This window comes from Brienomyrus brachyistius, unplaced genomic scaffold, assembly GCF_023856365.1.
Source record: "Brienomyrus brachyistius isolate T26 unplaced genomic scaffold, BBRACH_0.4 scaffold99, whole genome shotgun sequence".
In the NCBI taxonomy this organism is placed as follows: domain Eukaryota; kingdom Metazoa; phylum Chordata; class Actinopteri; order Osteoglossiformes; family Mormyridae; genus Brienomyrus; species Brienomyrus brachyistius.
The window spans coordinates 57,377-82,390 of NW_026042374.1; the positions used below are offsets into that span (position 1 = coordinate 57,377).

The 25,014-nt window shown below is 43.3% G+C and overlaps 1 protein-coding gene and 1 long non-coding RNA gene across 2 annotated transcripts; both read right to left on the reverse strand.

Annotated features, from left to right (window-relative positions):
• Positions 1-2,576: 2,576 nt before the first annotated feature.
• LOC125727486 (uncharacterized) lies at positions 2,577-15,169 on the reverse strand. Its single transcript, XM_049004255.1, has 7 exons — positions 15,135-15,169; positions 14,012-14,041; positions 7,937-7,986; positions 7,038-7,388; positions 3,708-3,827; positions 3,173-3,219; positions 2,577-3,016 (listed from the first exon to the last, which is right to left on the reverse strand). The coding sequence occupies exons 1-7, from the start codon at positions 15,167-15,169 to the stop codon at positions 2,891-2,893; spliced, it is 759 nt and encodes a 252-aa protein (XP_048860212.1). The 3' UTR covers positions 2,577-2,890.
• A 2,216-nt stretch (positions 15,170-17,385) lies between these two features.
• Positions 17,386-20,542, reverse strand: LOC125727497 (uncharacterized). Its single transcript, XR_007388784.1, has 4 exons — positions 20,250-20,542; positions 19,396-19,461; positions 18,867-18,908; positions 17,386-18,247 (listed from the first exon to the last, which is right to left on the reverse strand). It is a non-coding gene; the product is annotated as an uncharacterized LOC125727497 (long non-coding RNA).
• Positions 20,543-25,014: the final 4,472 nt, after the last annotated feature.

The window sequence follows — 25,014 nt, forward strand, 5'->3', positions numbered from 1 at the left end:
TGCTCTTTGTGGTTCTCCTTTTTTCTTACCACCAAGCAAAAGACTAAACATATTTTCTACTTATCAGTTATCAGAAATCAGAAATGTCATGCAGTAATCAGAGGTTAGACAGCAAGAATGACTTTTGTATTTTTATCTTTTGTCATTCTTTTATCCAGCGACTACTACTTCTCGTCGCGCTCTGGAGAGGGTGGGACCTGTCCCAGGAAGCACAGAGCACAGTCCCTCATGGGATGCCATTCCACACAAACAAACACAATTAAGATGGTCAGATTTGCCTCACTGTGTGATTTTGACTGATAGATGAACTAAGTCTTGTGTGTATAAAAATGTGTAGATTCTTTTAACTTTAACAATGAGATTCAGCAACATGACCTTATAGTGTTAATGACCGGTATCTTACTGGTATTAACTGAATTATGCAAAATTCTACATTATTCTGTATTATTGCACCCAAATTGTTTATACTGACTAAATGTAATTACTGACATCCTGGACATACTGCTTTTTAGGTTTGAATTTAAAATGTTAGTAGACAAATTCATGCTGTCAATAACATCTCACTTGCTCACCCCCTTTTAGATAAAAATACCCTTTGTGGTTTTTCTAGTGAAGCAGAGGGTCTGAGCTGAGGACCTGACGGTTGTGTGGTTTTCGCTCACTGAGACGAGAGACACAAACACCCTGCTCTCAGTCGGTCAGTCTTCCTGTAAAATGCGGCGATGAGACTGCTAGTGGAAAATTACTGACTGCAGCGTCAGCAACACATCTAAACAGCAGCACAAACAAAATGTTCCACAAATGCAGGACATCTGTATGCTTACAGCACACATCAGACACGCTGACCCTCAGCACTGAGCTCCTCCAGGCTCTGTGCTCTCCCCCTTCTCGTCAGTCTCTACACAAATCACTGCTGCTCCAGTGAAGATCCTGAATTTTGCAGGTGATACTACTGTGTTTGCCATCATAACTGAAGGCGATGAGTCTGCCTACAGACTGGAAGTCGTACAGCTGACCATCCAGTTCTGAACTCACATTATCCCAAATGTCCACGGGCTTAGACTCCTCTCATCATCAGGGAGGAGCGTCCCTTGGCACTGTAGAGTAGATGGATGAGAGCAGGCTGATAACAAGGCTGTCATCAATTTTATGTGACACCTCTCACCCCCCCAGCAGACTATGGAGGCCCGGGGCAGCTCCTTCAGTAAGAGACTCAGACACCCAGCGTGTGACAGAACGGTACCGCAGGTCATTGGGCCCCACAGCAGTCAGGCTTTATAATCTGCACTCTGCTCATTGAACTTTTCCCCTGTTCACTGTCTTCTGATACAGTTTCTATCTGCTGCTGATCTGCAATATTGTTCCTCCTTATTCACTGATGTGCAGTGTTGCATTGAGCCAGTGCATTATTCCCTGTGTGGCAGCTTCCTTTGGGAGGCTAATATCTGGCACATGAGCAATAATGTTACATGCAATAGGATTCTGTATAAGTTAAGGATTGTGTATAAGTTAATTTTAATATTCCTATAATATTCCTCTGTATGTAATATATTCTTATTTTTTGTTTCTATTATTACCCTATATTTATATATACATACATTTCTTTTACATTCATAATGATGTTGTTTGTCGTTTTGTGCCCCACTGCTCTTGTAACAAGCCTCAGTCTTGACTCTCCCTTTTAAGGTCTTGGCCTTAAATCACACTCGATATAGGTGGTGTCGTCCCCATCACCCTGACCAGGATACATGCTGTAAGATTAATGGATGATGTTTATCTGTGTGATGAAAAAGAATGTGAATAAAACAAAAATGTACCATTATAAATGGGAACCCTAGGATGTGTGGTGGTTAGAGATGTGGACTGATGAGAATTTTGCTTTTCTAAAGTTCTGTTGTGAAAACTGTACAGTCTGTTCCATGTACAGGGTAGTGATATGTAGCAATCATGTGCTCCATTCAAATGTCCAGCTGTATGAATAATAATGGTGGCTTGTTTGGATAAAATAACTTAGGCTGAATACTTCAAAGCGTGACCTGGGTGAGGTAGAGAGGAAACAGGGTCTTACAAGCAGCAGGTATTGTTCTCTCTGTGTGGTTTTTACTCTTTGCAAAGTGAGCCCAGCACAGTGCAGTCAGTGGGTCAGTCTTCCTGAGCTGCATCTAACCAGTGGAAACATCTGCAGCACTGCAGAGAAGCACTCAGCAGACAAACAAACCAAAACAGCTTACAGCTGTATGTCACTTTTCAATTGCATGTTGGGAAATAGACTGTAGAGTAAGCAGTCTTGATAAATGAACAGTAATGGGAATTATGCTCCTACTTTTTGTGTTTATTGTGGGGGCAGCACAGTGGCTGCGTGTACATGTGTGCCCTGTCGATGCACTGGCACCCCCACCGGTGTGGAGTCTGGCCTTGTGCCCTGTGTGGCCCACCCACCTGCCAAACTATGCATGATAAGGGGCTGGAAGATAGATGGATTATATGAACTGTAAAGTGGTAATGTCACGATCCGGGTTGTGCGGGTAATGCGCACGGGCAGGCGAGCGAGCAAGAAGCAGGCAAGGAGCCGCAAGTCGGGGAAAACTGGGGATTTATTAACGAACGGGACGGACAGGACAGAACAGCGGCTCGAAGACTCACTAGCATCAATGACGGACAATGAACTGAGGCAAGACTGGGACTGAAATAGACAAGACAACAGAGTACAGCTGGGTACAATCAGGGAAGCACATGTGGATAATCAGGGGGGCGTGGCACACACGAGGATCGGGCTCCGTAAAATCCCGTGATTCAGTCTCAGAAGCACTGGCTCCCCTGCCCTCCTTCTGAACATTATTAAAGCTACACCCTGAACCCTCTGTGTGACTGACATGAATGAGAAGCATCTTTATTCATAATCTCTGTACCGGAGGTCAGAATACAGAGTGTCATTATTCCCATCTTTCTTCTGTCTCCTGGGTTTTGGCTTCTTAAGGTTCAGGGCAGCGTAATTCAGTGTGTCCTCGTCATGGCACTGGGGAGAGAAAGATGGCAGAATTGGATGGATGGAAATCGGTTTGCTATTACTTATTTTCACAAATAGCACTTAAATGCTGATCCCAGGATGGAAATCAGTCTGAGGTTCATTTGTTTTACTGACGATTTGTAATTTGAAATATTTATTACATACTTGCTTGCGTGACCATTCCACTTTTGATATATCACTGTTCTTTTCATCTGTTTAAAATATATAACACATCAATATATTATTTAATTTCACGCGGTATCACAGTGGTCAGATAAAATTCCGAATTTTCAAGCAATCAACATCCTTTTTGTCTCAAAAATGAAAGTAAAAATGACTTCTGTCAATGTAAGTGTGCATGTTTGGATATGTGTTATTTGTTCTCATATATCATATATAATAAAATTGCTATAAAGGAGATCTTGGTAATAAAAGTTATTGATATGCAACTTATTGCAACATGTATATTTCAATAGATTTTGCAAAATATGAAAGATATAATACAAAAATGTAAATCTTACAGTACAAAAAGGTTTATATAAATAAGGTGAGATTTAATAATGGATTTTTAAACTGTGTTACTTGCAAGAGTGGTTTTAATATGAAAATTTTATCTATCATAAAACAATTTTATATTTCTATAATTTGTTAAAAACTACATTTTGTCCTTCTTCTGAGTGTATAAAGCCGGGCAGCGTACCTGCACAGTGTGTACAGGGCAGTTTACATCTTATACAAATGAAAGCAACGTTCAGAATAATGCTGCAAGATAAAACTATCAGCAAGTCAGAGTGAAGAGGATCCAGCAGCTTCTGAAAGCCTGTAACAACGAGATAGATTTCAGCATAATGATATAGAGACACATTTCCCATTTGCTTACATTACATTAGTTAAAGATCAAATTGATAATAAATTAAAGTAGATTTCTTGTAAAGTTGTAAATTTTTAACACATTTTTTTAATATTTAGCATTTTAACATTTATTAATATATTATTTAAATAATTTATTATTATATTATTTATTATTAAAGATTATTTAATTAACAATTATGTAATTAAATGTAAGTGCATATACACTTAAATTAAGAATTACATTACTTTAAATAGTATAAGAAATAAATTTATGTCCAAATAGCAAAAAAAAAGCAAAACAGAAGCAGATATACTCCCCACACTGGGTGTTACCATCTATATCCAGTTGTGTGCTGTTCCCAAACATTATCTCCCCACACTGGGTGATACCATCTATATCCAGCTGTGTGCCGTTCCCAAACAGCATCTCCCCACACTGGGTGATACCATCTATATCCAGCTGTGTGCCGTTCCCAAACATTATCTCCCCACACTGGGTGTTACTGTCTATATCCAGCTGTGTGCCGTTCCCAAACATTATCTCCCCACGCTGGGTGTTACCATCTATATCCAGCTGTGTGCCGTTCCCAAACAGCATCTCCCCACGCTGGGTGTTACTGTCTATATCCAGCTGTGTGCCGTTCCCAAACAGCATCTCCCCACACTGGGGGTTACCGTCTATATCCAGTTGTGTGCCGTTCCCAAACAGCATCTCCCCACACTGGGTGTTACTGTCTATATCCAGTTGTGTGCTGTTCGCAAACAGCATCTCCCCACACTGGGTGTTATCGTCTATATCCAGCTGTGTGCCGTTCCCAAACAGCATCTCCCCACACTGGGTGATACCATCTATATCCAGCTGTGTGTCGTTCCCAAACAGCATCTCCCCACGCTGGGTGTTACCGTCTATATCCAGCTGTGTGCCGTTCACAAACAGCATTTCCCCACGTTGGGTGTTACCGTCTATATCCAGCTGTGTGCCGTTCCCAAACAGCATCTCCCCACATTGGGTGTTACCGTCTATATCCAGCTGTGTGCCGTTCCCAAACAGCATCTCCCCACACTGGGTGTTACCGTCTATATCCAGCTGTGTGCCGTTCCCAAACAGCATCTCCCCACGCTGGGTGTTACCGTCTATATCCAGTTGTGTGCCGTTCCCAAAAAGCATCTCCCACACTGGGTGTTACCGTCTATATCCAGCTGTGTGCCGTTCCCAAACAGCATCTCCCACACTGGGTGTTACCGTCTATATCCAGCTGTGTGCCGTTCCCAAACAGCATCTCCCAACACTGGGTGTTACCGTCTATATCTAGCTGTGTGCCGTTCGCAAACAGCATCTCCCCACACTGGGTGTTACCGTCTATATCCAGCTGTGTGCCGTTCCCAAACAGCATCTCCCCACGCTGGGTGTTACCGTCTATATCCAGCTGTGTGCCGTTCCCAAACAGCATCTCCCAACACTGGGTGTTACCGTCTATATCTAGCTGTGTGCCGTTCGCAAACAGCATCTCCCCACACTGGGTGTTACCGTCTATATCCAGCTGTGTGCCGTTCCCAAACAGCATCTCCCACACTGGGTGTTACCGTCTATATCCAGCTGTGTGCCGTTCCCAAACAGCATCTCCCACACTGGGTGTTACCGTCTATATCCAACTGTGTGCCGTTCCCAAACAGCATCTCCCACACTGGGTGTTACCGTCTATATCCAGCTGTGTGCCGTTCCCAAACAGCATCTCCCCACACTGGGTGTAACCGTCTATATCCAGCTGTGTGCCGTTCCCAAACAGCATCTCCCCACGTTGGGTGTTACCGTCTATATCCAGCTGTGTGCCGTTCCCAAACAGCATCTCCCCACACTGAGTGTTACCGTCTATATCCAGCTGTGTGCCGTTCCCAAACAGCATCTCCCCACACTGGGTGTTACTGTCTATATCCAGCTGTGTGCCGTTCCCAAACAGCATCTCCCCACGCTGGGTGTTACCGTCTATATCCAGCTGTGTGCCGTTCCTAAACAGCATCTCCCCATGTTAGGTGTTACCGTCTATATCCAGCTGTGTGCCGTTCCCAAACAGCATCTCCCCACACTGGGTGTTACCATCTATATCCAGCTGTGTGCCGTTCCCAAACAGCATCTCCCCACACTGGGTGTTACCATCTATATCCAGCTGTGTGTCGTTCCCAAACAGCATCTCCCCACACTAGGTGTTACCGTCTATATCCAGCTGTGTGCCGTTCCCAAACAGCATCTCCCCACACTGGGTGTTACCATCTATATCCAGCTGTGTGTCGTTCCCAAACAGCATCTCCCCACGCTGGGTGTTACCATCTATATCCAGCTGTGTGCCGTTCCCAAACAGTATCTCCCCACGCTGGGTGTTACCGTCTATATCCAGCTGTGTGCCGTTCCTAAACAGCATCTCCCCATGTTAGGTGTTACCGTCTATATCCAGCTGTGTGTCGTTCCCAAACAGCATCTCCCCATGCTGGGTGTTACCATCTATATCCAGCTGTGTGCCGTTCCCAAACAGCATCTCCCCACGCTGGGTGTTACCATCTATATCCAGCTGTGTGCCGTTCCCAAACAGCATCTCCCCACACTGGGTGATACCATCTATATCCAGCTGTGTGCCGTTCCCAAACAGCATCTCCCCACGCTGGGTGTTACCGTCTATATCCAGCTGTGTGCCGTTCCTAAACAGCATCTCCCCATGTTAGGTGTTACCGTCTATATCCAGCTGTGTGTCGTTCCCAAACAGCATCTCCCCTCACTGGGTGTTACCATCTATATCCAGCTGTGTGCCGTTCCCAAACAGCATCTCCCCTCCCTGGGTGTTACCATCTATATCCAGCTGTGTGCCGTTCCCAAACAGCATCTCCCCACACTGGGTGTTGCCATCTATATCCGGCTGTGTGCCGTTCCCAAACAGCATCTCCCCTCACTGGGTGTTACCATCTATATCCAGCTGTGTGCCGTTCCCAAGCAGCATCTCCCCACACTGGGTGTTACCATCTATATCCAGCTGTGTGCCGTTCCCAAACAGCATCTCCCCTCACTGGGTGTTACCGTCTATATCCAGCTGTGTGCCGTTCCCAAACAGCATCTCCCCACGCTGGGTGTTACCATCTATATCCAGCTGTGTGCCGTTCCCAAACAGCATCTCCCCACACTGGGTGTTACCATCTATATCCGGCTGTGTGCCGTTCCCAAACAGCATCTCCCCACACATGGCCACGGCGCAGTAGTAAGTCCCAGCATCGGAGAGGCTGAGGTTCCCCTTGGGGAGGCTGTAGACGCAGCTCCGTGTAGGAGATCCAGCCTCAGGGCTCTTCTCACACTCATCACTGCTGTTTCCGTGGCTATAAATGACTCCTGGAAGGGATTCTCCTGATCCATGTCTGAACCAGTAAACACTGTGTTCTCCTGCACAGCTCCCAGTCTCTATCGTACACTGCAGGCTCACAGAGTCTCCTGGCTGCAATGTGTCAGACACAGGCTGCTGTACCACAGTCCTGCTGTTGGAGTATTTACCTGAAAAGCAAAATGTTGATGATGACAGCGCTTTGAGAGCCACAATGGAAAACACAGATCCTGAAAAATATTTCTTGCCGATTTTAGAAATATTTTGGAATGGATGTCATGTTGTTCTATCTATCCATAAAATAAGTAACTTCTTGGAGAATAGTTGACATTCTTGTCTCTTTTTGTTGTATAACTATGTATTAGTATATATTCAGTAACACTTTACATTAACTGCACCTACATTATACATTTACAATGCATTCATATAACATTCATAATCACCATGTAATTCGTATACCTTAATATCCTAACATACCTTAACAGCTTTAATATACATTGATAACATTATATGACAACAAAGATTATATTATAACTGTAACACTGGCCCAAGAAGTGGAACGGAGATCCAGATTTGCACGCAGCCAGAAGTTTTATTGGCAGCACTAGTACGTAGCAATGAAAGGGGCTAAGCGAGGAGAATGGTCGAGGGGCAGAAGCATGTGTCCGAAGCCGAAAGAGGAACAAACACGGGACACGACAACACAGGGAAAGAGTACCAGGAGAAGCCGGTCTCAGCGGGGCAGGAGGTTCAGGTTCGGGAACGGGTCTGGGAAGAGGAAGAGGAACAGACAAGGTAAGTACACTGGGCGGACGGAACATATAGGAAGCAACGGGGAGACGATAGACAATAGATTGCTCAGCATGGCTCAATAGCATGGCTCAATACTTCGCAATGTCCCGATGGAGCTCAGTGCTTAAATACATTCCGTCATTAAGCGTTCTACGGAGCACCTGGCTGGTCCCGCCCATGTGGGCGTGATCGAGACGGGCTATTCGGTGGGTTCCGCCTGCATGGGCATGACAATAACAAACATTATATGATAAGAACAAACATTATAATTGTATAATCATATGTTTGATGTTAGTGCATGAAGGTAGATGAATTTAATTAATTTCAATGTAAAGAAATGAAGTGTGTTGTCACGCTCGGCGTCTGCGGGTGAGGCGCACGGACGGGGCGAGCGGGCAGGAAGCAGGCAAGCAGGCAGAATCAGGGCAAACGGGGATTTATTCGAATGACGCGGACTCGGGAACATGGCACGCCGACTAACATCAATGACAGACCAAGGACTCGGGTAAGACACGGACTGAAATACACAGGACTGATTGAAAATAAGCAGACACAGCTGGGTACAATCCGGGAAACACACGTGGGTAAGCAGGGGGCGTGGCACACAGGAGGAGCCGACGAGCAGGGCATGACAGAACCCCCCCCCCAAAGGCGCGCTTCACCGGGCGCGCCAGGGAGGAGGCGACAGACGGGACACGGGAACCGGGACCTGGAGCAAAAAAAAACAGAACCATCAACGAGAGACGGGAAACAGGACCGAGGCACAAAACAGGGCAAGCGACAGGACGTAAGACAGGAGCTGACAAAGGGATGGGAAGGCAGAGAGACAGATCAGGAAGGGAGAAACAGAGGGAACAGGAGGAACAAAAGGAGCGGGAGTGACGGGAGGGAACGACGGGAAACCAGGAGCGGAGCGGGGCAGAACAAAGGGACCAAGAACAGAGGACAGCGGGACAGAGGCAGGAGGAGGGACAAACACAGGCGGGACCGGGGCATGAAAGGGAGAGAAGGAGGGGGAACCAAGGGGAGCCCGAGGGAAACCCAGCGGGCGACGGGCGGCAGCCGGAGGGGCCGCAGGCGGCCGGGAGGCCGGAGCCGGAGGGGACCCCGGAGGGGCCGAGGAGACAGGGCGAGGGACCCGCGGAGGGGCCAGGGAAGGAGCAGGAGGGAGCACCGGGGAAGGGGACGAGGGAGCTGGAAGGGGCCAGGGCGAAGGCAAGGCGAGGGGGGGAGCCGCCGTAGGCGGCGACGTCCTCCGACGGGCCGAAGGTGGGGGCCCCGCAGGCGACCGAGGAGCCGCCGTCGGGGAGCCCCCCGGCGACCGACCAGGCACCGGAGGGGGGAGCGAGGCAGGGCGACGAGGCACCGGAGAGGGACCCGCAGGCGACAGCCGACCCGGAGGGCCAGGACCCGCAGGCGCCAACCGAGCCCCAGCGCAGGCGAGGCAGGGCGAGCCAGGGGGCAGGGAGGGCGGGACCCCAGCCCTGCGTCTGTGTCCCCTCCCTTTACGGGACACAGACATGATGGCCCCAGGTCGGGGTCGAGTTCGCCGGGGCGAGGGAGAAAAAGTCACTAGTGCGGTCCCCGAGGGGTCCCATTCAAGCTCCTCCACCTCTGAAGAGGTAGGAGCCAAGATGGAGTCCTCTGGGACCACCTCAGGGACTAGGGCGACAGGACTTGGAGCTGCAGCAGGGAGAGGGGGCGCCTCTGGAGCTGCAGCAGGGAGAGGGGGCGCCTCTGGAGCTGCAGCAGGGAGAGGCTGCGGGGGCGCCGGGACAGGAACACGGTCAGGCTGCGGGGGCATCAGCCCGGAAACTGCAGGCTGCTGCAGTGGGGGCGCCGGCCCGGGAGCTGCAGACAGGGGGGGCTGCGCAGGCGGTGGCTGCGCAGGCGGCTGCGACGGCTGCGTGGGCGGCAAGAGCAAAGGGAGCTCCTCAGGCTCGGCTATTGCCGCAAGTCGCGGAGGCGGCTGTCCCAGCTGTACCGCGACCCGGTGTGCTCTCCGGACCGAGGAAGCCGCTTGGGAAGGCAGCTTAGCAGCTTAGCAGCGCTCATCCATGGCATCCATCAGGGCATGACATGTGTAAAGTGTATTTTATATTTTCATGATTTTCGTGACTATCAATATCCCTCTGGCTTATGTTGACCATTTTGTTTGTCTATTTTTTAAACATTAAATAAGAAGTGTGCACCGCAAAAGGAATTACTTGGTTTCATTCGGTTTCTACTATTTATTTTCTTATGTGTTGAAAAGTAAGTTTTTCCTTTCTACCATAGCACTACAGCAAAAAGCAAGACATCATGGCAAATGCAATTATGCTTTATTCAAATAAACATGATTACATTTATTATTATATTACAGTTGATTAGCATAATATCTTCAAAGGTTTCATGATTTAATCTGCAATCTTCTGGCCTGAAATCTTTTCCTGCTACACTGAAAACTCTCTCAGCCTGTGCAGAGAAAGCTGCAGCCAAAGGGTTGGCATCCTCTGATAAACATGGTTGGCTCAGGTATCGGTGACATTATGTGAAGCTTTCATGGCAGGAATAGGCACTAGTTTGACTTTTGATGCAGGAAAAGTGTTTGGGACGTTTCTTAGGTTAGAAACTGCAGTCACTGCAGCCAACACTGACTTCTAAGGAGAGACACTCAGCTCTTCCTATGAGCAGATCCACCATGGTGCACAAAATGACAGTATAATTATTGTTTTAGGTGACACTTCAAATGTTGCATTATTTCATTCTGAATAAAATTATAATAGTGATACACAACAATGTTAATGTGCTTATGTGTAATTCATATTTAAATATTTGGCTGTATAGCTAAAAGCTATATTGTAGCTACAGTAATGTATGTATATGAATTTATTTGAATTCAAATACGTATTCATTCTGCTTCCTTAAATTCAAAAATGAATTGTAATTCTGCATCCTGTTTTCAACAGCGATTCAACTTTATTTCAGATTAACAAAATTAATTGAAATTTAAGGTCCATTCTCAAACCAGTTCTGAATGGTGCATATCCGACTCTTATATTATAGCATGTCTTTCTGAGACAATATACACTGACTGTTGAGTTAAAAAATTTTAAGAATATATTTTCTTTGTCGCCTAAGACTTTTACGCAGTAATATATATATCAACTCAAAACTGAAATGTAAACATTTTCCTTTAATTTATTTGAAAGAGGCTGCAATGTGTAACATTTTTTCAAATCTGAAGATTCCATATGGCTGAAGATTTCTGACAGCAAGCAAAATGTAACAAACTGTGAAATAATGTGATGCAGCACATGTTCATGTATAAATGTAACAAACTGTATAATGATGTGATGCGGTGCATGTTCATGTATAAATGTAACATCAGGAGGGGTCCAACACATAACTGTATACACATAACTAAATCCACTTCACACAGGTAAGATGATACGTAATGCCTCCTATTAATTTGTATTCTTGTATACTTATTTTTACATATTTCAGCCATTTATGCGTGTAATAATAATAAAAAGTTTATAATTCTAATTGGAAAGCTTTTATAAATGTTTTTGTTTAATGCTGTTTAGAAAAACATTCAAGGACCAAAGCACGCAATCTACATCAACTATCTTTGTTAATTTTATATTGATACAGAGCTCAACTGTCAAAAATGTTTGTCAAAGGACAATATTACTGACACTTTAATAAAGCAAATATGAAAATAGTTGGAATCTCATTTATCTGTGATTATGACAAAGGTTCCATTTCCAAATGCGATTTCATTATATAACAGAGCAGCGCAATAATACACTGCAGAATCTGACGGCTCCACGTTAGAAATAGTGAGGTTAAAACTCCCCTCTGCATTCAGTAAGGAGTAACGTTTTATGTTTTTATATTCCTTGTAAAATTCACCAGGTACATAGAGAAGTGCTTTCGCCATGAGCTGGGGCTTCTGACCTGACCAACAGCTTGCTAAAACCAAACTGCAAAAGAAATATCTTCTGGACGGAAGCATGTCAGGGTCACACTGTCTCCATGCTGGACCCTCATCAGGTATCTGGGCTGAACAACATCCACAGCCAGTGAAGTGTCTGGAAAAAGAGAGAAACACAAATGAATAAACAAACAAACAAATAAATAAATAAACAAATATCATAATAATAATCAGAATACCTATTACATATGATGAAGATTAAATGGCCAAATACTTATTACACTAATCACATCGTACAGGATATATAAAAATCCCCCCAAAATATGATTTAATAGTATAGAACCCTACTAATGAAAATGAGAAGACCAAAGAGTCTGAACATCTTTGCGGTTCCACTGTTTAGAATAAACTGCTCTGCTGCTAAGTGAGAGATCATGGTCGTGGTCGGGATGAAAGGGCAGGAAACAGAGAGGAAACAGAGAGAGACACACATCAGGCTGATCTGATTGGCTGTTCACATGGGAACTTACGTAATAGTGAAAAAGCATCTTAATGTGCACTTATGTATTTGTACATAAGAAAAAACAGAAAGAATAAAACATAAGAAAATAAAGGAATCTTTTCTAATGTCTTACCTGCCTCTGCAGGCATCTGCTGTAATGTCCTCACATGCTGCATCCATGTCAGCCAGCAGGGCCATCTGAGCATGTGGCTGGCGATCGTAAGCCTTCTAACTCCATGCTGAGCAGAGCCCCTCGATCGGGTTAAGGAATGGGGAGTAGGGGTCCATGATGTTCTTTCATTGTCAGAAATTGCACCACTGTACTGTGCCCAGTCAATACATGCTTGGCAAATTAAGGTTCATGAGATGCACCTATGTAATATTACAAAAAAAATCTTGAGGAAATGCAGAGTTCTGGAGGAGATTCTCATACTGTAGATGATATGTGTTTATGTGCCATACTGAAGAAACTGTACAAATTGCTAGACATAAAACACAGGACTGGCAACTTTCAGCAGAAAATAGATGGTACGTTTTAACACCTTGATAAAAAACTTAAAATCCACAGTATGTGGGACAACCTTACAGAACCTTTAGTAGTCATTGTTCAGAACATTAACACAGATTAAAAACAATTACTATGAAAGTGCATTATTCAGTTAAGTTGTCCTTTTGTGAAGAGAAAAACTGTCTTTGAAAAAGAGAGACAATAGAACTAAGCTGCTCAGTTGGCGCCCCCTCGTGGTGAATTGAGGATAGTTCTGTCTGAACCAGCTCAGCAGGAGATTTGGTGTCAGCTGTCGTGACAAACTTCCTGCTTATTGAAGGAATCTAGCGGTTTGAAGGGCAGACATAAATAAATAGACGGTATGTACTTTTGATATATTGAGAGTCAGCCGAGACACATTTGGGGATGGCAAGAGGTTCAATATTTATTAACTTATCAGCTCCATGAATAACGCACAAAGACTCAACTTCCCTCTGTTGCCTTCTTCTACTTCCCTCCAACTATATGCTACTACTGCCATCTAATGGTTGAATCCAAGCTACTACAGTACTGCACAACATGCAACCCCGGAGGATGGTAGAGACACAGAAGGCAACGTACCGTACGGGGTTTATTGTTGGGAACACGCAAACAGAACTGGAATCAGCAAGTACAATCGGAGTCCAAAAGCCAGTTCTACAGGTGGCATGCGAGACGCGGGACAAGTACAAGAGAGAGGTCCGGGTGGATCAGGATGGTATGGGATGGAATGGCAGCAAAGCAGGCGGATGGACCGGATCGGGGTAGACAGGAGGAAGACCGCCCTGTACTTCTTATGAAAACCCTCAACAATACCTTGCATGTAATGCAGCGCCAAGCAGAACTAAACAGGGAGTTGACGTAACTCAGGTGTGGCTGCTGCCGCTGCATTCTCCCGAGGGGGGCGTGACAATACAATGAATAATGAACATCTTTAAATCGGTAAAATACGATTTACGGATATATCATTATTCGTACGCCATAATTATTTAGAAATTTGACCGACATTTTCTGACCAATAATTGTACATTTTGCTCGATTAACCCTCTCTTACCTGATAATTTCAAGTGCGCTCTCATCTCCACTGCTGTCAGTGTCTAATTCTCCTCAAGTCTCTCGGCCACGTCACGCGAGCTGGAGGCATGTTTGGCGAGTCAGATTATCATGAGAAGGAAGAGATACATTGTGTTGTTCATATGTCATTGAAGAGACCTTGTTTCATGAACAATGAACTTTTATTTAACCACCAACATCTTCCATGCAAACCCACAACCTGCTCTGTGCCGTCGGTCTCCCTACCCCTTGTCTTTACCTCCTCCCAACCCTCCAGGTCTCTCTGCTGGTCACCAAAGGTACTGCACTACATATCAACACATCCCCCTTTCTTTAAAGCAGAGAACAAACATGCCTTAACATACCAAAATATTATATTGGCATTGTCAACGTCAGTATTCCCATTTTCATCATATCATTACTGTTTTTTTTTTTACATTTCACAATGCTTTCAAATAACACAAAACTCTTTAAAAAAAATAAACGCCCTAATTTTCACACCCTGCCAGCTAACAGCTCGTTCTAAGGCAATAACCGACACCATTGCTGCCTTTATTTGTAAAAATATCCAGCCTTACGGTGTAATAGATAACTGCTCCACATCTTGGAGCTGAGGTATCACATACCACATAGGAAGTTTTTCACCAGGAAATGAATCCCTGTTCTGTATGACAAAGTGAGACCGATAGCTGAGTGCCTAAAGAGCCGCAGTAACATATGATGTCACTGCACACTACATAAAAGTCTTTATTCCTGAGCATGTGTTACTGCATTACCGAAACTGAATGTTTGGTGTACAAAACGGAGATGGGTTTTTTTTTTCTTCAATGAAGTTGATTGTAATGAAAGTTTTTATCCGTGTTTTGTTGCAATGTCTTAGCAAGTTCACCTCTTTTTCCGTCCATGGAATTTTCAATGTGGTGATGTAATCCATCTAGCAAGTTCAAATTGCCCAGCTGTCTTGGCCGCTTTTGGGACAGGTGTGCACCACAAAGTTGTTGTTGAAAGTGATTACAGTTGATCTTTTTCTGCGGAGAGGAGATGCTTGAACAGGGTCAGTCAGAAATGCCCTTTATTGACATGTTCTTTAGGGTGCTTGTGGCAAGTGCTACAAGATGACCGACCTTGAAAGTGGTGACACCTTTGCTGTGATGGTCATACCTCCACATTCCTGGGGACTGGAGGAGGTATGTGGTATGGATTGTGCTTAATGTCATCCCTCTTTGCAGTTTATCTGCATTTCCCTGTTACAGTACTTGATGAGATGGTGTGTTTGATATTTCACTCAGGTGTGTCAAGAAGTGGAAATTTTGAAAAAAACCACGGCACAAGAACGTTGTGGGCTTCTCCCATTCTTTTGAAGACGATCTGTTCATGTATATTTTCATGGAGTTGTGCAGTAGGCAGGTGAGTCCCTGACTTTTGTAGACGTCTTACTAAGGCAAAGACTTTGTGATGGATCAGGCTGCCCCTGTTTCTCCCTGCCCAGACACTTGGTGACATCCTGAAAGCTCGCGGGACTCTGATTGACCCCGAAGTCCGCTATTAAATTCAACAGCTGATATCGGGGATAAAACACATCTACCGGCAATGTTATGTCCATAGGGAAATCTAGTTCGGTATGTGTACATGCACTCACGCTTTACTCAATTCTCTGTTTAATAATGCTGGCATTTCACATGGCATTGCGAGTGTAGCTCGTCTGGATTTCTGTGTAGTGTTCATTTATCAATTTGGTAAAGTCTGCAGTTTGGCAAAGTACACACGTGGACAAAATTGTTGGTACCCTTCAGTCAATGAAAGAAAAGCTCACAATGGTCACAGAAATAACTTTAATCTGACAAAAGTAATAATAAATTAAAATTCTATGAAATTTAACTAATAAAAGTCAGACATTGATTTTCAACCATGCTTCAACAGAATTAATAAAAAAAAAAAAAACTCATGAAACAGGCCTGGACAAAAATGATGGTACCCCTAGAAAAGACTGAAAATAATGTGACCAAAGGGACATGTTAATCCAAGGTGTGTCCACTAATTAGCATCACAGGTGTCTACAATCTTGTAATCAGTCAGTGGACCTATATATAGGGCTCCAGGTAGTCACTGTGTTGTTTGGTGACATGGTGTGTACCACACTCAACATGGACCAGAGGAAGCGAAGGAAAGAGTTGTCTCAGGAGATTAGAAAGAAAATTATAGACAAGCATGTCAAAGGTAAAGGCTATAAGACCATCTCGAAGCAGCTTGATGTTCCTGTGACTACAGTTGCACATATTATTCAGAAATTTAAGATCCATGGGACTGTAGCCAACCTCCCTGGACGTGGCCGCAGGAGGAAAATTGATGACAAATCAAAGAGACGGATAATACGAATGGTAACAAAAGAGCCCAGAAAAACTTCTAAAGAGATCCAAGGTGAACTTCAAGCTCAAGGAACATCAGTGTCAGATCGCACCATCCGTCGTTGTTTGAGCCAAAGTGGACTTCATGGGAGACGACCAAGGAGGACACCATTGTTGAAAACAAGTCATAAAAAAGCCAGACTGGAATTTGCCAAACTACATGTGGACAAGCCACAAAGATTCTGGGAGAATGTCCTATGGACAGATGAGACAAAAATTGAACTTTTTGCCAAGGCACATCAGCTCTATGTTCACAGACAGAAAAATGAAGGATATCAAGAAAAGAACACTGTCCCTTCTGTGAAACATGGAGGAGGCTCTGTTATGTTCTGGGGCTGCTTTGCTGCATCTGGCACAGGGTGTCTTGAATCTGTGCAGGGTACAATGAAATCTCAAGACTATCAAGGGATTCTAGAGAGAAATGTGCTGGCCAGTGTCAGAAAGCTTGGTCTCAGTCGCAGGTCATGGGTCTTGCAACGGGACAATGACCCAAAACACACAGCTAAAAACACCCAAGAATGGCTACGAGGAAAACATTGGACTATTCTAAAGTGGCCTTCTATGAGCCCTGACCTCAATCCTATTGAGCATCTTTGGAAAGAGCTGAAACATGCCGTCTGGAAAAGGCACCCTTCAAACCTGAGACAACTGGAGCAGTTTGCTCATGAGGAGTGGGCCAAAATACCTGCTGAGAAGTGCAGAAGTCTCATTGACAGTTACAGGAATCGTTTGATTGCAGTGATTGCCTCAAAAGGTTGTGCAACAAAATATTAAGTTAGGGGTACCATCATTTTTGTCCAGGCCTGTTTCATGAGTTTTTTTTATTTTTTTATTATTAATTCTGTTGAAGCATGGTTAAAGATCAATGTCTGACTTTTATTAGTTAAATTTCATAGAATTTTAATTTATTATTACTTTTGTCAGATTAAAGTTATTTCTGTGACCATTGTGACTTTTTTTCTTTCATTGACTGAAGGGTACCAACAATTTTGTCCACGTGTGTATTTGAGTCTATCCTTAATGCAAATTTGTTTGTCTTTCAGAAAACTTATTTGTCAGTGACCAAATGAAACTGAAAATTGGGGATTTCGGACTGGCGATCAAGCTGGAGCCGAGGGACAAGTAGGTGTTTTTTGCAGAATTCCTGGCTAAGCTTTCAAATTTGTTTATACAGCAAGCTAAAGCACATGTGCGCTTAACGTTTTCCATTTGTGTGTGTTGTAGAGAAGTGTGTGGTACTCCATGTTACATGGCTCCAGAAGTGTGGAAACGAGAGGGACATGGAACGGAAGCAGAAGTCTGGGCACTGGGCTGTGTCATGTACGTATACCCTATCAACCCTCCTCCCGGCCAAAGATCAGCATGGCTAATAAAATCTGTCTAACATTTTAAGAAGACAAGCGTCTAACATGCATAAATATGTTTTTTTTTTTTCTACTTGAAATAGAAAAGAAAAATGAATACTGGCACACAGTTGAGAGGAATTGCTCTTTTGGAAGCACAGCATTTTTATGTCAAATGTGAAAGACCTCAAACACCTTTGCTGCCTTTCTTACTACAGGTACCAGCTTCTGGTTGGGGAAATCCCATTCGATCACGACGATCGCTGTGAAATGATAAAGAACATCAAAGAAGCTAAATTTATTCTACACCAGAACCTCGGTATTGAAGCTGGGAAACTGATGGGCAAAATATTTCAAATCGACCCACGGGATCGCCCGTCACCGCAGAATATCCGTGGCCACAAGTTCTTCACAAAGGTTGGTCCACTTGCAAACTGGTGGGATGTGGATGATTAGCTGGTCTGCTGAGGTCACTGGTATTTACCCTTCCTATAAAATTACAGTAACATAAGATGGATGGATGGATGGGATTGGTTTGCTTAACTGATGCATGTTAAACCAACACCCTAGGGCTTCACTCCAAAGACACTGCCAGCTAGTAGCTGTGATTAAGCTGCGGCGCTTTAAGCAGTAAATCGATTTGTGAAGATTTTCAACTGGTTCATGCACCTGCTACAAAAGAAGCGATCCAGAGGTAAATTCCATCAGCATAAATCACACTAGTAGATCATCTCTCAGTTCCTCAGGCTCAGACGCTTGACCTGGCAAATCCATGCTTTCTCGCAGTTGAGCCTTTACTGGAGGATGCAAAGCAGAGCAGTCTTGAGATCCCCCAGCCTGTGGAGTCACGCCAAATTGACCTGGTCGAGTTGGTCAAAGCGGTTGAGGTAAAGATGTGCTATTCACAATAGTGAATCCTTGTCCTGTCCCATCTCTGTTACCATTCTGTAGCTTAAGCTTGTCTTGGTGTTTTGCATGGATAAAGCTGGGGTATACTGAATTAGTGTCGTCCTCCTTGGACCTTGTGAATGCCATGGTAACTGAAAACTCAATTTTTCTACACAGAGAGCTGTAGAGGAAGTACTGAGTAAGTGCAGTGAAGCCCTACCATTGAGTACCTCCCCCAACTTCCTGTCCACGCCAGTTCCAGCTTTATGGATAGGGATGAAAAATGGAAAGACATACACAGAAAATAAAATGCACAACCAAACATAATACACATTAACTGAATCTGTGAGCTTCAGTTTTATACCCTTAGTTTCTCTGATTAAAACTAGATTTAAATTCCTCTTTAACCAATTTACCCTATTTTAGGTTTAGTTACTGTATGTTTAGACTTTCATAGCTAAATTTAGAATCAATAACCAATTACGTCAAGATTAAATTGTAATTGGCCGTAGATTAGACTTAGGGATGTTTTTAGATTTAGGTTCACCAGTTCCAATATGTTTTTTGATTACCCTTCTTAGTCCAACTCCACTCAGGTGAAGAAAGGGTAAGTATATAACAACTTAAATGAAATACAAATTAGTTACGTAAACTGCATAAAACAATTTAACAGTCCTACCACAAATCCGGTAGTTAAATGAATATGAGTTGTCAACACAAGAATCGGTTTAGTTCCTTGGGTGACTCACCATCGACATCCAACGATATTCGAATGCAGCTCCAGGAAGTTTAGGTTCCCGCTAAAAGGACCTGACCTGCGTAAGCAAACAGGTATTATAATACACTACAATATTTACTATATCAGTCACTGTCTAATCATTACAGTTATAATTAATCAAATATATGACACTATATCAAAGAAAATACTTTTACACATAATGTCCTTTTTTTTGGAGGGGGTGGATCAGGGGGGGAGGGATTTTTTTTTTATTTGATTGATTGTTTGAACTTTCAAATATGTAAAATACATATTTGAAAATACATACCGAAGAGAGCAGACCTACTTAGTACGCATCCTCAGTTCTTCCAGTTTGTTGCATTTCAAATATATTAAATGTAAGAAAGTACAAGAATGTAAATTCCTTGATCCATGTGCATCTCATAAATGCCTTCCTAACCATGGATTTGGATACTTTATGCTGATGTTTTATTCGTGAATATAAAAATGATACTATTTGAAACCAATATTCTGTTTGTCATTTCCATTCTAAATGAACAACCAAGATTTTAAAATATATATCTAGAAAGAACGTGTATTAAAACATGTTGAAACACGAGGAATTTACAAAATGCAAATCTACAAACAAGTACGAGAACCATTTTTTTTTAAGTGGGCTAATCAACAAATAACCTTTCTTTAACAGGTACTCCGGAGAGATAAGTATTAGTTACCTTTCTTTTACAGCATAAAAAATTGTACATTCACTTCAATACCGAAATGTATTGAATTATATAATACACTCAAAATACAAATATTTCTAAACCAAATTACTAAATTGTGCCTCTTTACTGCACACACGTTTAGCGAATAAGGAAAATGTACCTCTGGTCAAAATGTGCTCACGCGGCTGCTCCGTGCCTCATGGGTGACTAGTAGCAGGAAAAAACGTTCAGCCATCACAACCAATGTTGTCTCGCTCTCTGAATATTTCTTTAATATTTCGGTGTATCTCCAAAAGAAAAAACTTTTTGCTCTTTGTAATACAGCTTGTTCACCGTCTAAGAAAACTACGTGACTACATTTTTTCAGGCAACCTGGAAAAACCGGAATATTCCTGTTCTTCACTGATGAGAGGGCGTGGCTTCACTCAAGCCAATTGAGTTTAACCTCTTAAATCCCAGATGGTTTTAACTACACTATTTTTCTGCATAAAACGCATGTTACATATTCAACTGTGTCTTTCTCATCTCTTTAGTGTTGTGTCTGTCTTTATTTGAAAAATGTGCATCGTTAATGTGTTTGGCACTCTCCTAAACGTCAATAACCAGAGACAGACAAATGGGAGGAAGTAAAAGACAAACAAAAAAAGTATCAAAATGACAGTGTTGCATTTTTTTAACACAGAAAGAGTCATTTCAACTTTACTGCCACCTATGAGTTAATGGCTGCCAATGTTTGTGTTAAGTGTCTGCAAATAAGTTTAACTCCGGTATCTTACTGAAAACGCGCCGCCTTCTGCCTGCTGTTATTCCGCTAAGATATAGGCGACTCTGGTAAGTAACAGGTAAAGTTGTCGTTTAAAGTAATGCAAATGTGCATTGCCGGTTAGTAATTGTTTTACTATATCACGTTACGTCATTTATAGTTGTAGTACAGTGCATTCTGAATCCATCCTAACTAGCCATCTAGCTCATGTGAACATGAAGCAGTACCGCCTTCCAGCTTGGTTTTGCAGAGGGGTTGGTTGCAAATGCAAACAATCCCTTAATGTCCGTGTGTTGTGTTCAGATGTGAAAATAAAAGATAACTGTCAAATTCACTGTTTATGTCCTATTGTACAAGATAGCACTGTAAAATAATTTGCTATGCATATGGATGCCCTGCATTGGTACTGGGATCCCGCGGGCCCCAACGGAAATCTCGCGGGAGCGGGCGGCTAAAAATAGACAGCGGATCCCAAGATTATTGGCAGGATGGAGAATGTAACTGATGTCATTTATTTTGTGTTATATATTCGTGTTTGTTCTGAGCCATTGTATTAAGTTGTGATGTTCAGCTAGTTTGAATGTATTTCTTTGAAATTGGGTTCAGGGTTATCTTTTGTTTTTAAGCTGATCTTGTTTGTTTATAATGATATTTAAACGTTTGTTGTATCAATTTGGTTATTGTTTTTTTTAATAACTGCAGATATTTGCACATTTGATTAGTTTTTGGGCTCAGTTTACATTTTTTCGTGATTTTTTGTTGAATTTGTTTTATTTATTCAGTTCTTGTTCTGCTGGAATAAGAATTGAATGCATATAAACTTATTTAATCATACAGTATATCCGTTAATGGATCTGCGGGTGCGGGCGGGATTGGACAGAAATATTGCGGGGGCGGGTGGGAGTGACAGAGACAGCCTGTGAGAGCGGGTTAAAAAAAAAACAGTCCTGCGCAGGGCTCTAACACTAGTGTTTGTTTTTAGTTCTTGATGCCCCCAGTCGGTAGCCCATGTATGTAAATATGTGGGTAGGATAACGGTTAAACCCCCCGATTCCCATGCAGCATTTGATCACAATTGATTGCATTCATGCTGGGAGGAGTCATCCTGTCTTAGCAGAGTCTCTCCTGAAGCTGTGTGTCAGCTTATTCTCCAGGTCTGACTAGTTTTTGTGTCGCTCCCCACACTTCTGTCACAGTAGATAGTCCTGCCTACCATGCGGCTTAATTAATGAAGCGGCTCTTTCCTTGCATCTAATAAATGTAGCAGCTATTTACTTGCATCTCTCACAGAAGCAGATGCTCCCTTACATTTGATCTACTACAGTTTTTTATAAGGTGTTTCCTTTGCTTTTGTCAGCCCTAATTCCCAAGTTTCTTTTGCAGTTTTTCCTGATATCTCTGCCACAGCTTCAGCTTCATTTTTTGCAGCCTCTCCTACACTGTCTGCTCTGGCTGCAGCTTTGGCTCCTTCAACCTCCCTCCTATAGCTCCTGCTGCAGCCAAAGCCCCCACAGCTACACCCACTATTCCTACTACTGCTCCTACACCTAATGCCCCAACCGCCTCAGCTTCTGCAGCTGCTGCCCCAAATGCCCCAGCTCACTCTCTCTTTCTCGTCTCTTGATCTCAGACTCCTCTGCTTTCTCTCCCCTCTCCTCCATCTCTTCTTTTGTCTTTTTTCACCTCCATCGCTATAGCGTCTGCTATTACCTGGAGTGATTTATTTGTGTAATGACAGGGAATCCTTATTCCCTGGCCTGCTATGTAGTTCAATGGGTTGTTTGAGCAGCTTAAAAGTTGACACCCTTCCAGTCATGGAAGAAGGCTGGACTTTGGTCTGTCTCACCTCTTTGTTTTAGGGTTTTATTTTATCATTGGTTTTTGGTGTATCCTGCTTGTGTCTTGTTTTTTCTGTGATAGCATAACATGGCACAGGCAAGGAAAAGAGTATAAAGTCTATATTCCTAGTATTTCGGTTTTGATTTTTTGTCAAGTGAAAGTCTTTATGACCATATATATGTGTGAGTAATTTGGTGATTATTGGTGGCTGTTTTGGTAATATGATGAAGACTGATGAAGTACCAGTACAGACTCTGTTTTGGAAAGGGGGGGGGGGGGGTTAATTGACGGAGACTGCTACATTCACTCACCTGGAGATAATGAGACTGAGGATTTAATGGGAATTCTGTCTTTTATCACGTGTGTATCTTCCTGGTCAGGATTGCGATGTTGATTGCTGTGTAGACTTTCTTATTGGTGCCGTGCTGTGATGAGCTGGAATGATTTATTGCTTTGAGAGCGTAACCTACCTTATTTCACGTGTGCTGTGCTGTTTTATCAGATGCCCTTAGTGTATGCGTGGGAATTGTGTGCTGCGAGGCATCCAACGTGAGCCCATTGATTAATGAAATAATTGAATAATAAAGTATTGTTATCGCCTCAGTTTCCCTGATTCTGAGTGGAGTATTCTGACCTACTGGACAAGACCGGGGTATAATTAAAGGTGGTGGCAGCTTAACCTGTTGTTTACCGAGGTTTAAATATCGCCCTCTAGTGGCAAGGAAAATCTATTACAGTACATTTAGTCACGTTAAGCCTTTTCCTTATAACATTTACATTTACAGTATTTGGCAGACACCCTTAGCCAGAGTGACTTACATAAGTGCTTCAAGACGCTGCGATGAATTTTTCCGATACTAGCTCAATAAGGACCCAAGCTATGAATACCATCTATCCGAACACTGTTAAGAAAGTGCAACAATTTTTTTTTTTTTGTACATATACACACACTCAAATGTGGGTTATAATGGGCGTCAATGGAGGGGAAAACGCTTAACGTAGTATAAAGTCCATATTCCTAGCATTTTATTTTTTTTTTTGTCAAGTGAAAGTATTTATGACCAGATATGTGTGTAAGAATTTTGGTGTCGCTATTTTGGTACATTAGACCACATTAACCCTTTTCACATTAAGCGTTTTAGAATGTCCCCAAATAAGATGACGGAACAGAAAGTGGAAACGCTGCTGCTTTGAAAAAGTCTACTGCTTAGAAAAATTTAAATAATTGCGTTACATAAAATGCACAGAAGGCTCGTGCATGTGAACAGGAACCTTCATTCCCAATAACATGTGAAACAGCGACCCTGAAGTCACACATTACGATGGTCACAAAATACGATGCAACACCTGCAAGGAGCTACCCAGCTCCGCCTGGACCCTTTGGAAATGCCAGACGGCGTTTTGGCCAGAGCGCACCGCGTACATTCTTTGTTGCTCTCGCGATTTTCGTTCTGTTTCATATAAGTATCTGCTGCTCAATGGTTGCCCATCTTCTTGCCCGAAGCGGGGCGACGCTGCTACGCCCCCTGCTGACCGAGACAAGCCAAGAAATATGAGCGCAGGACCAGTGTCACCGACAGAGCGGTATCACCACCATCCTGCGTAAAATGTCAACGTAGATAATGTGAGAATCCTCAGCACTACAGCTAAATATACGTTGGGACCTCATTCAGACCGTGCATGTGATATACACGTATGCTATACTTACACACTCAGTTTTCTGGCACAGAAAGGGAGGCAGGACGCCAGGAAACAGGAAAATGCAGGGTTTAATTAAAGCGAAAAGGAATGAACAAGCAGCAAACACAGATTGACAATATAATGACTAGTCTAGGGAAACAAACTGAAACGGGAACTAAATACATTGAACCAATGACAGGAATGAACATGTGGAATCCACACGGGGTAGATGAGGGGGCGTGGCCACATGGGAGGATCCGATGAGTGGGGAATGATACTTTCCTTCACAAAACGAATATGAAATTCTCTATTCTACTTTAAACAGGTGTCAGCTGAGGCCCAGCACTGTTTCAAAGTAAGAGATTTTTGTTGATCGTTTAATGATTAACAGTACTATAGTGCTTTTGAATACCAGTGATTGTTATGGCATCTGCTGCCAGGAAGGGTCTCAAGGCACTGGGTCCAGTGTATAACCACCCCTTCCAAATATAACCTTTTTCTGTTGCTGTGCTGTATTTGGTGCCAGTTAATCTTTGTCAAGAAGATACACACACTGGCCACACAGTTGCAGCACATTTGTCTGCTGTACCCTCATGATCCTGGGGGCGGCATGGTGGTGCAGTGGTTAGCACTGTTGCCTCAC

What these genes read in the sequence shown, in the direction of transcription:
- LOC125727486 (XM_049004255.1), bottom strand. Translation starts at nt 15,169, where the DNA reads ATGACCATCACAGCAAAGGTGTCACCACTTTCAAG. An exon ending in CACACAGCCGGATATAGATG is followed by an intron (nt 3,828 to 7,037) that starts GTAACACCCAGT and finishes TCGTTGTTACAG; the next exon opens with GCTTTCAGAAGCTGCTGGAT. An exon ending in TGGAATGGTCACGCAAGCAA is followed by an intron (nt 3,017 to 3,172) that starts GTATGTAATAAA and finishes TTCTCTCCCCAG; the next exon opens with TGCCATGACGAGGACACACT.